We start from the raw sequence: 16,415 nt of genomic DNA, 5'->3' as shown, positions 1-16,415 counted from the left end.
CCTTTTCGGTGGTGGCCCCTCGACTCTGGAACTCACTCCCTAAGGACATCAGGCATGCCCCAACCCTGGCAGTTTTCAGGAGGAGCTTGAAGACGTGGTTGTTCCAGTGTGCCTTCCTGGATTAACGATCCCATAGCACTTTGTCCGTCTAAAGCACTTTACATATGTCTCTCCACAAACGCCATTATCACCTGTTCATCCATGTTCAGCACTATTTCCAATTTTAATTTTATATTTGGCCTTCCCATAGTTTTAATTGTATGTTGTCTTATTGATAATGTTATATGTTTATGTTTTATTTTAATTGCTTTAATTGTTGTGATTATTGCTTGTATTGTTGTGTTCAGCCTCGGCCTCATGTAAGCCGCACCAAGTCCCTTGGAGAGATGGTAGCGGGGTACAAATAAAGTATTATTATTATTATTATTATTATTATTATTATTATTATTACCTACCACAGCAGTCATGTCTCCTCAGGGTTCGATGTGTTGATTTCTACACTTGAAGGCTTAATGTATGTGGTCATGCCCTTCACAGTAAATGTCTGGCAATGAAACAACTTATTTTGGAAGAAATTACAGCCAGAAGCACACATTACTTTCTTGCATTGACAACAACCCTATGTCCAAACTTGGACAAACCAACTGCAATGCTCATTCTGGACTGGGATATAATTAATTGACCAGAAGCAAAACATTGACTATGCTTAAAGGGAAGAGGGAGGACTGGAGAGCAGAAGAATGGGGAACAGACTCACACACAGAGTCTTAACAATGGTTTGGCATTACACCAAAAGGTGTATTTACAGAAAATAATAGAATCAGTGGTTAATTGCTGAGAAATCCATTGTTATTCTTGATAGAAATGTTTTGATCCTAAAACTCTTCTCTGCGAAAAGCCAGAGGACAAAAGAGCAGCGCAAAGATCATCAGGAGGGTCACTGTATGCATACTCAGCAGCACTCGGTTGCTTTTCTCCAATGTTTTATTTAGATTTGTGTAGGGATAATAGAATTTAAATCTGAAAAGAAAGGCAGCAGAAGTCTGAATAAAAGGTGTCACAGCTTTGAAATGAATGCATCTGTTTATAATATCACCTTACTAAAATGTTTGGCACACATAGAAACGAAGATGCCTTGAAATAGTAGAGCTAAGTTGTCTCCACCATAATCTGTCAAATATTTAGACATCTTGAACCAAACAATCACAAGCCCCCGCTCCATCCTTGATAGTTACGCAAATTAATATTTAGCATAGAGTACTGCTTGATAATACAATTTCATAAGCACCACCAGAATCTCAAAAATGTCATAATGACACGGTAGGTATGCCAGTTCAGTAGACTGTGTTTGCATTGTTGTTGTTATTTGTTGTTGTTGTTGTTGTCATTATCTTTTTAGATTAAAACCAGCATTTTGAATTGCTTCCGGAGATAGATAGGCAACTAATGCAGATCTAATAAGGGAATGTTCTGCTCCCTGGAACCAGCTCTAGTTAACAACCTGACTGCAGCTCTTTGAGCCAATTTCAGTTTTTGAGCACATTTCAAAGGCAGCCCCAAACACAGCACATTACAGTAATTCAAGCAGGTGTATCCAATAATGGTGCATGAAGTTGACACACTTAGAGATTTCTGCACTGAATTCAGATCTGTGTTTATTTTTCTCTATCACATGCAGTGTTCTGGTACAACTGTACCAGGAGCTCCAACTTTATTTGCTTTGTATTAAATGTTTGATTGCAGTCCTAGGTTTCAGGGACTCTGCAGATAGGTGGCTTCTTTTGGTTGCAGTCATAGGGCAAGTCACCTGTCCATCATCGTTAAGTTTTGGCCCTTGCTCTGGGCAATTGGGAAGGAAAGGGAGCCATTTTGAGTTAGTCTCAGCAAGGAAAGCTAATGTACAGGACATGTGTAAGCTTCCCCTGTACAAAAGCTTCAACCCTTAAGATTTTCCGGGGGAGAACAGTCTTAAGACCAAACCAGAGAACTACAGGGAAGCCTCCCTAAAGCTTTGAGGATTTTCCGGGGGAGAACAGTCTTAAGAACAAACCAGAGAACTCCAGGGAAGCCTCCCCAAAGCTTTGAGGACTTTCCAGGGGAAAACAGTCTTAAGAGCATCCAAGACTTTCCAGGAAAACAGCCCTAAAGACCAAAGAACTCAGCTGGAGAGTCTACTGTCTTACTGGGAGGTCCACTCAGCGTTTGAGATGCAGTTCGACCCGGTAGCGGAGCCCACATCATTAAGGGTTAGATTACAGTCAGCCTGGGAGAAGTTAAAAAGGGGATTTTCCTTTAAAGAAGAAGTTATTGAAGACAGTTGCCTGTCCTTCGTGGACAAGATTAGGAATTCACCAATTGCCTAAAAGCTTGGAATTATTTGCTTAACTTTACTGAAGACAAGAGAAGTTTCTGTTTGATTGTTCATTAATAAAAGACTTTGTTGTACTTCACTAGCCATCTAAAGGTCATTTGTGGTGAAAACCCTCTGAGAACTTCTCTTTGGGCCCCCTGGCTTCCCGCTGGGCAAAGGTTGCACGTCCTGTTCTAAAGGAAATTATTTACAGGCCCAGCGTGCGACAGAACATACAGTTTTTGCAATGAGGTTAATTGAATAATTAATGCATTAATGCACTGATATTTATTAAATTCTATTGATATTTGTGTGGAAATGCATTAATTATTCAATTAGCGTCATTGCCAAAACAACATGTGATAGAGAAAAAATAAACACAGATTTAAATTCAGCGCAAAAAACTCTGTAAGAATGATCTAAAAATATATCCGATTTAAAATAGTTGTTGGCTTGTGTTATGAACCTGTGTTTTCAGTGGGAGTGTAACTTCATTGAAAAGAGGCTGAATCTCTGTTCCTAGATTTGTCTTTTGACTCACCAGGAGCACCTCTGTCTTGTGACCATGGCATGAGATTCTACTAGTTCCTTTTCTAACCCCCAGAATCCCAGTGGCCATGCCAGGTTGCTGCAATTTTGGGAGTTGTCTTACAATGAAAAAGAAAGAAATCACTTTTTCTAGATTTGCCAGACTTGATGAAAACAAACATGACCTTTTGGCAGATTTCACACCTCTGGAACTTCATGCAAACCTGTGTCTCCTTGATTCCCTAACTTGACTTGAGAATGAAAATGTGGATGAATCTGCAGAATTAATGCAGATTTAAGCCATTTTCATTGTCATGACTCAGTACTCTGTAATCATGAAAGTTGTTGTTTTACAAGGTGTTTAGCCTTCTCTGCCGAAGAGGGCTGGTGCCTCGCGAAATTACAAGTCCCAGGATTACATAGCATTAAGGCATGATAGTTGGAGCAGATATGATAGCAATGTATTTATTCTACCGAGTAGATGCATCCAAAGTGAGTTAAGGGTGGTAACATAGAAACATAGCTACTGAGACATGGCTATTAGGCATGATTAGGTTCAGTTGGAATCTTTGTAATTCAGAATAAGTTTGGAAAGATTTGCTTTTTGAAGCAATTTCAAAATTTCTAAGGAAACCGGAAGTCTCTTTGCCCTTCCAAAGGGTTTTCCGCCATTTCTGTTACGAAGCAGTAAGTGAGTCGGAAATTATTGAGCTTATCCCCACTTCTGGTACCTGGCCTCGGCTCTAGCCAGAGAAGCCGTTTTAAACCAGAGTGGATGAAATTCCTCCCTTTCCTCTCCCCCTGCTTCTGTGTCAAGCCTGGGAAGCCATTTTAAACCAGAGTGGATGAGTTTCCTCCCTCTCCTCTCCTCCCACTTCTGTCTCAAGCCAGAGAAGCCGTTTTAAACCAGAGTGGATGAATTTCCTTCCTCTCCTCTCCCCCCACTTCTGTCTCAAGCCAGAGAAGCCATTTTAAACCAGAGTGAATGAATTTCCTCCCTTTGTCTCTCCCCCCCCCCCCCCCACTTCAAACCATTAAGGAAGAATTTGGAAGTCTTGGAAGTTTCAAAGTTTTGAACATTTTTTTCTGTGAAAATCGGAATTAACTTTAGAATCGAACCACATCCAAAACGGGTTTTCAACCATTTTTTAAATCAAACAAGCCTAATGGCTAATAGCTATGTACACATATTTCAATGCAAACCTTTGGCCTGATACAATAAATCTACTTTGGTTGGTCCTAACAGTTGAGTTAAGGGGATTTTCCCAGGCTCAGCCAGGCCTTCAAATGCTAATGAAGGTGGTCAGTTGAAACATTCACACCTAGCTCCAGCAGGGAAGAGCTCCTTGCCCCACCCCAGCCATTCCACAGATATATAAACCTATTGTCCTAATTCCAACAGACCTCACTACCTCTGAGGATGCTTGCCATAGATGCAGGCGAAACGTCAGGAGAAATGCCTCTAGAACATGGCCCTACAGCCCGAAAAAACCCACAAGAACCTAGTGATTCCAGCCATGAAAGCCTTTGACAATACATAGTTGAGTTAAGGCTTTGTGGACTAATACATGGAGAGAAGTGTCAAATTTATATTTTTCTGAATTTTGCAATATATCTCAACAGATTTTTTCAAATCCCCCAATCACATATTTTGGGCTCAAAAACATATTTGACAGTAAAATGATATCAAAATACATGAAAATATGCAATTTTTCTCATACACAATACACCAAAGTGATAGGGAAAGAAGATGATACAGATCTATGAAGGAATACATGTGAAATAGACAAGGAAAACAGTTGAAATATAAATTCCTTACCTTGCACAGCCACCATTGCACCATAGAATGCTTTAAAGCTAATATAAATGTAAGTTTTACTAACTCATTATGTGTGTCTTGCTTTCTCTTTCTAGATAATGGGCTCTCAAGGTAACCTATCGACAAAAGTAGATGGGGAAACTACAGACAAGATCCGGGACCTCACGAGTAACTACCATAGGAACCTGGAGACTGTGTTGGGGCATCTCTTGGGCAAAGTGTATGAATTCAATCCTGAACTCCACCCAAATTATGCATACACAATTTAAATGGTTTTTATTACTTTAAAGAAAATAATAAAGAAAGTAATGTCATCTCTATAGTTAGGCCAAGTGAAAGAGCTTGATTCGATTGCAGTTCAGAGATACCATTAACTTGGGATACTATTGTAGAGTTGCACATTGTCAATTATTATATTTTAATACCAGCAAGGATAGAGCTGGAGCCATTTGGATTTTCTTTTTCTGACACTAACACCCTCACGAGCTGTTTCTGAGCAGAAGGCATTTTCTCCCTGAATTTTCTGTATTCTATTGCCTATATAATTATAATCACTCAGAACCAAAGCATGATAGTATGCATAAAATTTATGATGTGACCAATTCCTCTAAGGTGTCACACAACTATTTGTCAACATGGGCTTCCACCATTACCATTTAAAAAAAAAATTAGAAAAGAATTTGTCACTTAAATATGGAAAACAGAAGAAGTAATTGTTTGACACCAGCAGCTTTTAAGTGGGTGTAATTGGGTTTTTTTTACTTTTTTGCTTATGTTCGCTACTTCTTAAAAAGTGTTCTGTTCATGTAACTTGGCCTATTGTAGGAAATCTGCTTGTCACAATATGTAGAAGGTTTAAGATAACTAAATATGTAATAAAATATTAAAGGCATATTATTAGACTTCAAATTAAAACCTTTGTTTCTAGTGTGTTTTTTTATAGGAAAAGCAACAATTGAATAGATTTAATATTGGGTAATTTATAGTATCAAAATGGGATGTGTATTAGGAATCAGCTTTTGACACATTCTAATCCTGGTCTTAGCTTACTAGGTAATGCAAAAATTGGTTGTGCCTCCAAAGATTAATTTCAACTCCTCTAAATACGCCTAAAACTGCTCTGACCATCTCTGAAAACTGACATAAAATTCATAAAGGTAAACAGTAGGGCTGGGCGGTTTCGTTTCGTTAATTCGTAATTCGTTAAAAATTCATTATTTTTTTTAATAATGAAGCGATAACGAACCATTCTGGAGCTACTTAAAAATGAAACGAATTTTTAAATTCATTTCGTAAATGCTTCGGATTTGTTATGTATTCGTTTCGTTATCGGTTTGAGGTCGTTTCGTTATTATTTCCGCATGTCTGGGGCAAGTTTTATAGTTGTTTTTTGTTTAATTAGTGAAAAAAAATTATAATATCACACCAACAGTCAACAACAGAGGGAGAGGGAAGCTTCAGAAGTTCCCCCTGTCCCATTTGGAGGTTTTTTAGCGTATTGCGTGGTCGCGTCCGCCATTAACGAATCGATTCGTTATTGTTTCGTATTTGTTTTGTTAATGTTTCGTAATTTTTTTAACATTTACGAAATTTCGTAAATATCGAACTTTTTAAAAGAAAAATTTCGGAATTCTTTAAAATATCGAAACGCAAAAACCCCCAAAAAACGAATCGATTTTAGAAACAAATTTTTCCGTTGTTACCCAGGCCTAGTAAACAGAGGTGCCCTACACTGTAGAATTTAATGTGTCTGATATTACTTTAACTTGGTGTGTGGAAGCCTTGGATTTGTGTTTCATACGATACCAACACACTTTACCAGAGAAAGCTAAAAAAATTGTAAAACTATCCCTCCCATGATCCTAAAAGTATTGAGCCATAGCAATTAAAGAGGTCTCAAACTGCATTACTTCTACAGTATACATACATATGGGGAATGCAGTTTGAACTAGGGGGAAAGGATGGATAAACTATGAATGAGAAAGAAGAAATCAGATTAGTTGGGATTTCAGTTACAATTCCTACTCTCCTTCATAATTTCTTGTTTAAGGTATGAAATGGTTGTGGCTGAGCTATTTTCTGATGATGAGGATGATGGGATTCAGATTCTTGCTGGGATTCAGCTTCCTGGCTCTTTGTCTGTGCCTCAAATCTCTGGGCCTGCTTCTGAGGCTCCCACAGACAGTGCAGTGTCAACACAGCCGTTCTCACCAGAAAGGAATTTTAATGAAGGAGATAGCGAGCAGGTGCCTTCCCACGCTGATACCAAAAGTGTAGATAGTGACTTGACCCGGCAAGCTCGTCTTGATCTCCAGGTCAGCCGGAGTTCTCGTCTGGCCAGCAGACGAGAAGCAAGCTCGGTGAAAGGTCGTCGCAATGCTTTTATGATGATGAGAGCCTAATGTTTTAATGTTAGAAAGGTATTTAGGCCTCTTGCAAACTCTGAGAAAGCATCAGTTCAACGTAACTTACTAGCCTGAAAGCTTCATGGAATAACCTTAGCCTGGAAAGCAGAACACTTGGGATTTCTTGCATTGTGATTCATGGGGCAATTGTTTCATTGCTTGTACCTGGGACTCTGGTTTGAACTTTGCCAATAGCATTATGCCTCCTGTTTTTACCTGAAGATCTTTGGAATTATATTCTGCTTTTAACCTTAATCTTTGGAATTTTGCAATGCTTATTCTTTATTTTGACTTGGATTTTTTTCCTCAATAAACTATAAAACTACAGCTCTTGTGTGTGGTGTTTGGAAGCAAGGTGAAGCTTACTATGAGTTGCAACAGAAATAGCATCAAGTTATATCTTTTATATGCTTTTTAAACTTTTTAGAGGTTTTTAACTATCTTCTCATGTATTAAACTGGCCAGTGGGATATTATATACCAGATATGGGCAAACCCAGGCCTGTTGGCTGGATATAGTCTTTTGGGTTCTTGCCTCTGGCCCCATTCTAGGCCCCAGCTGCATGGTATAGCCCCAGGTTCAGCCTTCTCAGTCACACATGGCTCTGTGCAGCCACATGTAAGCCCTCCACTTCATGGGATAATATGGTGGGCCACCATCCCCACCTGCAAAGAGGAGCACCTTGCATACACAGAAGTATCTACAGGGTTTTTCTGAGAGCCCTGCACAGCCACATGTCAACCCCTCTCCACCTATGTGCACCAACCATTCCCTGGGATCCCCCCCCCCCCCGCACACCTCATGTGTCAACCCTCACCCTTCTTCCAGGCCCAGCCTGGCATGTGGTCCCCTTTCTGAAATGGTTTCCCATGCCAGTTATATACTACTAGCTGTGCCCTGCCACGCGTTGCTGTGGCCTATAGTAAAACTTATCAAAGTTGAGGTAGATATCTGGACTATTATGAAAGAGAGGTCCCTGCCTATTCCTTCCCCCTTTTCCTCCCCCTTTCTCTCCTTTCTTCCTTCTCTACCTCTTTCTTTCTTTCCTTCTTTCACTACTTGGTTTCATCCTTCTCTCTTTCCTTCATTCCCTCCCCCTTTCTTCCTTTGCCTTTCTTCCCTCCCTGTTTGCTTCCTTCTTTCACTTTTCATTTCCTTTTATTTCACCACCATCATAACAATAACAATAATGCAATGCATTGCCTCCGGGACCTGACACCTCTCCCATTCCCCCTAAAAGGGTCTCATAGGAATAATAGCATCATAATAATCATAGAAATAACAACCTTTACCCGCCACGTGTTGCTGTGGCCAATCTTCCCTCTTTCTCTCCTTCTTTTCCTCCCTCCCTCCTTCCTTCCTTCCTTCCTTCCCATCTTTCCTTCTCCTCTTCTTTCTCTACCTCTTTACTTCCTTCCCCCTTTTTCTTTCTCTTCTGCTGTCTCTCTTTTCTTTCCTTCCATCTTTCCTTTTCTTTCCTTTTCTTCTTCCTCTAACTTTCCTTCCTTCCCCCTTTTTCTTTACCTCCCTTTCTCTTTCTTCCTTCTTTCCTTCCTTCCTGTCTTTCCTAGATTTTGACAGGGCGGGAAGGGGCGGGGTGGGGTTTGGAGGTGGCGTGAAGTAAAAGGAGGTAAGATTGGGGCAGGGGAGTGATGGAGCGTGGGGTTGCGTGTGTGTGTGCGGCAGCGGGGGGAGTGATGGAGCGTGGGGTTGCGTGTGTGTGTGCGGCGGCGGGGGGAGTGGGGTTGCGTGTGTGTATGCGGCGGCAGGGGGAGTGATGGAGCGTGGGGTTGCGTGTGTGTGTGCGGCAGGGGGCGTGTGTGTGCGGGAAGCGGCGCGGCGGGGCTTGGAGTGGGCATGGTTTCCGCAGAGGGAACGTTGGCCGGAAGGCCATGTGCGCACGCCAGGGAACTTGCGGCTGGGCGTCAATGCGCATGCTCAGTTGTTTTGCTGTTTTGTGAGTGTGTTGTTGTGTTGTTTTTCATTTTGAGTAGATATGTTTGTACCTTGTGGGTTGTGTTATGGGCATGGGAATTTTGGTTAAGTTTCGTTGGGGTTTTTTTGAGTTTTGTTCTTTTGCCGTTTTGCGAGTGTGTTGCTGTGTTGTTTTTCATTTTCAGTAGATATGTTTGTACCTTGTGGGTTGTGTTATGGGCACGGGAATTTTAGTTAAGTTTCGTTGGGGGATTTTTGAGTTTTGTTGTTTTGCCGTTTTGTGAGTGTGTTGTTGTGTTGTTTTTCATTTTGAGTAGGTATGTTTGTACCTTGTGGGTTGTGTTATGGGCACGGGGATTTTGGTTAGGTTTCGTTGGGGGATTTTTGAGTTTTGTTGTTTTGCCGTTTTGTGAGTGTGTTGTTGTGTTGTTTTTCATTTTGAGTAGGTATGTTTGTACCTTGTGGGTTGTGTTATGGGCACGGGGATTTTGGTTAGGTTTCGTTGGGGGATTTTTGAGTTTTGTTGTTTTGCCGTTTTGTGAGTGTGTTGTTGTGTTGTTTTTCATTTTGAGTAGGTATGTTTGTACCTTGTGGGTTGTGTTATGGGCATGGGAATTTTGGTTAAGTTTCGTTGGGGGGTTTTTGAGTTTTGTTTCCTCGTTGGATGCCCCTAACAAATTTATATATATAGATACTTAAGATTTCAGGTTCGCAGTAATCCGTTCACTGTAGTCAGTGGGAAAACACAAACTGCTCAGACCTGTTTTGATGGAAGATCGAGAGAAATATAAACACACATAGTATCTGTAAATCACTGAGAGCAGTGTAGCTTTCCTCACATTAAACACAGGTAGGTCCACTCTTTATTTGTGGATATACATGATCACACCAGATAACAGGCTGATGGCATATAAACACACCACACCTATCCATATTTCAGTAGCACTTAAGAGGTGTGCCTCTCTGTAAAGCAAAAGCATTTGTGTTGAAATGTTGTGCAAATCTGTCAATTTCCCATTTTTAGTTTTGTTTTGTCCCATTTTTGTACTGGCTGAAAAAGGTTTCCCTTAATCTTTTTTTCCTGCACAGAAATGGGCTTGCACTTTTTAAAAATAATCACATTTTAATAATAATTTGGGCATATTTTCTTAATGATCCTGATCTCACTGACCACAACATGTTTCTGGACATTTTGAAATGCATACATTTTAGTTGCTTGCTCTTTTCAGGTGAATCTAGAATCTTGGTGTATGGATTGTTGTAGGTTTTTTTGGGCTATATGGCCATGTTCTAGAGGCATTCTCTACTGACGTTTTGCCTGTATCTATAGCAAGCATCCTCAGAGGTTGTGACCTCACAACTTCTGAAGATGCTTGTCATAGATACAGGCAAAACATCAGGAGAGAATGCCTCTAGAACATGGCCATATAGCCCAAAAAAACCTACAACAACCCAGTGATTCCGGTCATGAAAGCCTTTGACAATACATCTTGGTGTATATTTCTTTTTCTTCCAAAATGCATAAACTACAAAGTGCAAATTGATTCACTCCATTGATAGTTTCAGGAAGTACAGAGCTTGTCCTTTCCTATGGAAACAAGTCATGCCAGACTAATCTGATCTCTTTTTTCGATAGAGTTACAAGCTGGGTAGATGCGGGGAATGCCATGGATGTAGCGTACCTGGATTTCAGTAAGGCCTTTGAGAAGGTCCCCCATGACCTTCTGGCAAACAAACCAGTCCAATGTGGGCTAGGCAAATCTACGGTGAGGTGGATCTGTAATTGGTTAAATGGACGAACCCAGAGGGTGCTCACCAATGCTTCCTCTTCATACTGGAAAGAAGTGACGAATGGAGTGCCACAGGGTTCCGTCCTGGGCCCGGTCCTGTTCAACATCTTTATTAATGACTTAGATGAAGGGTTAGAAGGCAGGATCATCAAGTTTGCAGACGACACCAAATTGGGAGGGATATCCAATACTCCAGGGGACAGGAGCAGGATTCAATACGATCTTGACAGATTAGAGAGATGGGCCAAAACTAAAAAAATGAAGTTCAACAGGGACAAATGCAAGATATTCCACTCTGGCAGGAAAAAAACAAAATGGAAAGATACAGAATGGGGGATGATGCCTGGCTTGAGAGCAGTACGTGTGAAAAAGATCTTGGAGTCCTTGTGAACAACAAGTTAAACATGAGCCAACAATGTGATGTGGCGGCAAAAAAAGCCAATGGGATTTTGGCCTGCATCAATCCGAGCATAGTGTCTAGATCTAGGGAAGTAATGCTACCCCTCTATTCCGCTTTGGTTAGACCACACCTGGAATATTGTGTCCAATTCTGGGCACCACAATTCAAGAGAGATATTGACAAGCTGGAATGTGTCCAGAGGAGGGCAACTAAAATGATCAAGGGTCTGGAGAACAAGCCCTATGAGGAGCAGCTTAAGGAGCTGGGCATGTTTAGCTTGAAGAAGAGAAGGCTGAGAGGAGATATGATAGCCATGTATAAATATGTGAGATAGGCCTGTAGCCAGGATTTCGTTTTTGGGGGGGGGGGGCTGAATTTTTTTCAGGGGGGGTTCGGGGGGCTGAGTTTTGGGGGGGGGGAGCTGAGTCTGAGTGAAAGAGGGTCTATCCTAGCAAACCTTTTGTATCATTACCCCAATACCCCCATGCATATGGGATATATTGAGTATGGTGATCAGATCATTATATGAATAAACATAACAGTTTAAATAATGCACCAGTAAGGCCTTTTCGCGAACCACCATGAGAATTTCGGGGGGAGCTGAAGCCCCTCAAGCCCCCCCCCCCCCCCCGGCTACATGCCTGATGTGAGAGGAAGCCACAGGGAGGAGGGAGCAAGCTTGTTTTCTGCTTCCTTGGAGATTAGGACGCGGAACAATGGCTTCAAACTACAAGAGAGGAGATTCCATCTGAACATTAGGAAGAACTTCCTGACTGTAAGAGCCGTTCAGCAGTAGAACTCTCTGCCCCGGAGTGTGGTGGAGGCTCCTTCTTTGGAAGCTTTTAAACAGAGGCTGGATGGCCATCTGTCAGGGGTGATTTGAATGCAATATTCCTGCTTCTTGGCAGGGGGTTGGACTGGATGGCCCATGAGGTCTCTTCCAACTCTTTGATTCTATGATTCTATGAATCCAAGCAATTTCTGATCCCAGACTCCCTTATGGTATTTATCCTCCTTTTCATTGCTCTTCCATGTAATACTCAATTGCTCCATCGTAAGAAAGCAAATATTACTTCAAACTATTGCAAAGTACATGGAATTCATTAATGATATCTGGGCATATCATTAAATGCAAAACAAGAAAGCCGGCTACATATGCATCCTTTTTATCTCTCGGCAGCACTGTTCATTTATTGTGATAACAATTTACCCAGATTGAATGGCATGACCTATGGGAAACTTCTGTAAGACCTTCTGAAGAGTACAGCCCTTTGACGTACACAATACATCTATCAGACATCTTGAACCGATTGTAGTTCCTTATCTTTCCTGCTTCTATCGCTCTTTTGGCCAAGTCTGGAGCAGTCTGAATTAGCTATTGTGGTTTAAACACATGATGCGATGATAGGCAAACCAACTTCAGTTAAGAACACTACTCTTGAACATATTCGTTTAGAAAAGACCATCCTAGCAGATTGTTGTATAGAGAATGACGGCCTAGGTTTGCTTTTTCCCCTCCTCCTTCCTTTTCTAGCTCCCCTTTTGTGTTGTATCTTTGGATTGACAACTGGGTTGAGGAAAACTCTCCCTTTTTTCTGTGCAATTGCTTGCCTGCGGCTTAAGAGGAGAAAAGCCTAATCAATGATAACATCTATTTGTCGAACTTTTTTATGATTCAGAAGCAGGAGCATTTTAGAGAGGTCATGACATCGTTTTTAAACTTAAATTTGGCTACAGATCAATTTAACAATGAAAAAATATATCATATTATTTCTTGTTGTGCTTAGTAACATTGTTTAGGGCATGTGAAATAATAGAAGATATACTATCTTCAGAAAGTCAATGTGGGATAGTGGTTTGAATATGACTTTGGAGACCGGGATTTGAATCCCTGCTTGACCATCAAAACCTACTGAGTAGCCTTGGGCACATCACCAGAGGCGACCCTAGGTAATTTTCAACTGTAAGCAAACAGCATTTTGGCGCCCCCGCCCCCAACCAATCATTGATATATATTTTCTGTTCGTCGTGGGAGTTCTGTGTGCCATATTTGGTTCAATTCCATCATTGGTGGAGTTCAGAATGCTCTTTGATTGTAGGTGAACTATACATCCCAGTAACTACACTTGCCATACTTGCTCCCTTGCCTGGCCCACTTTGGGTCCGGAGGCATGCCTGAAGACTCCGGCATGTGCACCAAAAGTCACCTCTTCTCCTGACTTTCTCCTCAGCCATTGGGACCAAGAGAGAGAGAGAGAGAGAGAGAGAGAGAGAGGTGGAGATGCCCACCTTTCCTGAAGGTAGGCGCAAAAACAAAGGAGGGAGCGGAGGTGGGAGATACCTCCAGCCGGAGGGGCTCTCTCTCTCTCTCTCTCTCTCTCTTGGTCCCAATGGCTGAAGAGAAAGTCAGGAGAAGAGGCGACTTTTGGTGCACACGCTGGGGTCTTCAGACACGCCTCCGGACCCGAAGCGGGCCAGGCACGGCGGAGAGGAGAGAAGGCAGGTGGAGCGCCAGGGGATCAGGAAATTGAGCCGGTCATGGGGAAGGGATCGAACACGGAGAACGATTGAGCGCCGGCTCTGCTCGCGCACATGGTGGCCAGATGAAGCAGGAATGAGAGGGGCTAGGTGAGGCTCAAGGGCCCGGCCCTTTTGGGAAGAGGATCGCCCGGCAGCAAGTCAAGAAAGCCGAGGCTCCCTCCGGACTGCTAGGGCTGTTGTGAGCTGAGAGGGCGCTCCTCAAGTGGCGGTCGAGGGGCATTTACAGAGGCGCCTCTGCACCCCTGGCAAAAAAAAGTGTTCTGCGATCGCTTACTTCGCGTAATGGATGAGCCGCCCCTGCACATCACCCACTCTCAGCTCCAGACAACCCCACAATAGGGTCACATAAGTAAAAAAACAAGAAGTATTTTCATGTCACTGCTTCCGTTTTAAAGTAAAAGAAGAGAGAGGAATATAATTTCAAGAGACTGGAAGCAGTCAATGGATCATTTTGGTGAATAGCAATGGAGGCTGCAGCTTCATTATTTTCCAGACTTTAATAATGCAGGTTTAAAAAAACATCCTCAAAAATGGATTCATTATTTAACAAGGGAGTAAACCATTTATTGTATTCCATATTATTTTCTGGTTCAAAAAAGACATATCCTGGACCCAAAACAGCTATGAGAGAACAAACAAGCTAGAAAAATACCCCCACACAAATACGTTTTACACAGTTTTATTTTAATAAAATATCAAAAGTAAGGGAGTGAAGCAGAGATAGAAGGAGGGATCTCATCACATGAATGAGGTCTAGTCTCTGTAATAAATTGAGGCTGCAGCGGGGCAATCCCAGTGTCCTGGCTGGATTTTGACATTTCCCCATCACACAGGGGAATTATCACCACACGGCTTAATCCCATGGTAGCCCTGTTGTTCCTAATGGAACACAGGAAGGTTATCATGTTGGCACCGCAGTATTCTACCATGCTGCCACCTTAGTTCATCCAAAGAGCCCTGCTGGAAGTCAGATTATGTCATCTGATGGGCATTGTGGGGCTTCATGAGTGAACTGGGGCAAAAGCATCCTAGGACACTTATTTTTTCATGTGTAATGAGGTCGTAAGTGCACCATGTGCATAAGGCACTATGAGATCCTACCGCGGGTTAGTGCAGCCCCTGAACTTCTGGCCTACTGCTGGTCTTCTCCGCGTCATGTACTTTAGACCTCATTAAGGTTTTCTTCTTGTGGTTTCCCCCTTCTTTTCCTGTTTTTTGTTTCCTTCTGTTTTCTTTTTCTTTTCTCCCTAATATTGTTTCTTTGTCATAAAATCGTCAAATAGCTTTCAATCGGTTCTCTTGAGTGGGCGTCCTTGTGGATCTTTTAATGTATAGGTCAGGATATCCCTTTCTTTTATCAGTTTGTGTAGCCATTCTTCTCTTGTTGGTGCTTCGCTTAGCTTCCATTTCTTGGCATAAACTATTCTTGCTGCCATCGTTAAATAAGTAAGTAAGATATCTTTGTTTGTATCTAACTCGCATTCTTCATCGAATATTCCCAACAGAAAATATTCTGCTTTTTTCTGTATCTTTATTTGGATGATTTTCTCACATGTTTCATTGATTTTTTTCCCAGTATGTTTGGGTTTTGCGGCATGTCCACCATAGGTGAAAAAATGTTCCTATTTGGTCTTCACATTTCCAACATTTGTTGCTCATTGTTTTGTACATTAAACCCAATTTCTGTGAGGTCATGTACTATCTATGGAACATCTTATACTAATTCTCCTTTAGGTCTGTTGAATAAATATATTTGATTGTCTTGGACCCAACATATTAATACGAATTATAACTTAACAAACTAAAATTGAACAAAAAGCACAGCCTGTTATAACAGACATAAGACAAAACATCAAACATCAAATGGAAACAGTAATTTCCCATTTCTTTGGGGCAAATTGATTAATCATTGCTTAAGATATCTATTGAGCTGGTGGGGTGAGCAGGGCATGGATACAGATGGCAACTATTTCTTTTAATAAATTTTATTGATTTTCATTATAAAATAAACATTTACCAACACATACAGACAACATTTAACGACACATACAAAGACAACAGACTAATTGGTTACTTTCCTTCGTTGATTGGGTACTTTCCTTCTTATACCTTGAACTCTCTCCTTTTTCTCCCTTCTTTTTGATACCCATCTTCATTTTTACAATAGTAAAAAGATGTAGAACAAACAAAAAAAGACAAAACACAAAACTTTAACCAATGTGTAGACTTCCAGATCTCCCCAAGCTGAAAGTCTTATCATTTACTAATGATCTGATCATTCTATGTTTCTTTGTTTCTTTGTTTCTTTTTCTTTATTTGTTTGTTTGGTTTTTTCTTTTTCTCTCTCTTTTCTTTTTTCCCCTTGTCTCCATTTTCTCCTTGATTTTACCTTTGAGTTTTTCTTATAATTCACTAATATAGATATCCTCATTTTCTTTTTTTACATAGTCTATAAATTTTGTCCAGTCTGTTTTTTGGTAGGTCTCTTCATTTAGTGCCATTCTTTCGGTGAGTCTGTCCATGATTAGTATATCCAGGACTTTTAAGTTCCATTGATCCTTTGTGGGTACCTCTTTTGTTTTCCATACTCTGGCTAAGATGATCCTTGCCGCTGTTGTCATGTAGAAGAAAAGCTTATCTGTGTTCT

The 16,415-nt window shown here is 41.2% G+C and overlaps 1 protein-coding gene across 1 annotated transcript in view; it reads left to right on the top strand.

Moving 5' to 3' along the window:
- The window catches only part of ATP6V1G3 (ATPase H+ transporting V1 subunit G3), a 41,304-nt gene extending 35,776 nt beyond the window's left edge, over positions 1-5,528 (top strand). Inside the window, exon 3 of the mRNA XM_060774567.2 lies at positions 4,793-5,528. Coding sequence (XP_060630550.1) covers positions 4,793-4,966 — 174 coding nt within the window. The 3' untranslated portion in view covers positions 4,967-5,528. The remainder of the gene's footprint in view (positions 1-4,792) is intronic.
- Positions 5,529-16,415: the final 10,887 nt, after the last annotated feature.

This window comes from Anolis sagrei, chromosome 4, assembly GCF_037176765.1.
Source record: "Anolis sagrei isolate rAnoSag1 chromosome 4, rAnoSag1.mat, whole genome shotgun sequence".
Lineage (NCBI taxonomy): Eukaryota > Metazoa > Chordata > Lepidosauria > Squamata > Dactyloidae > Anolis > Anolis sagrei.
Note: the sequence above shows the minus strand (reverse complement) of the source record. Positions and strands in the feature narration are given on the sequence as shown.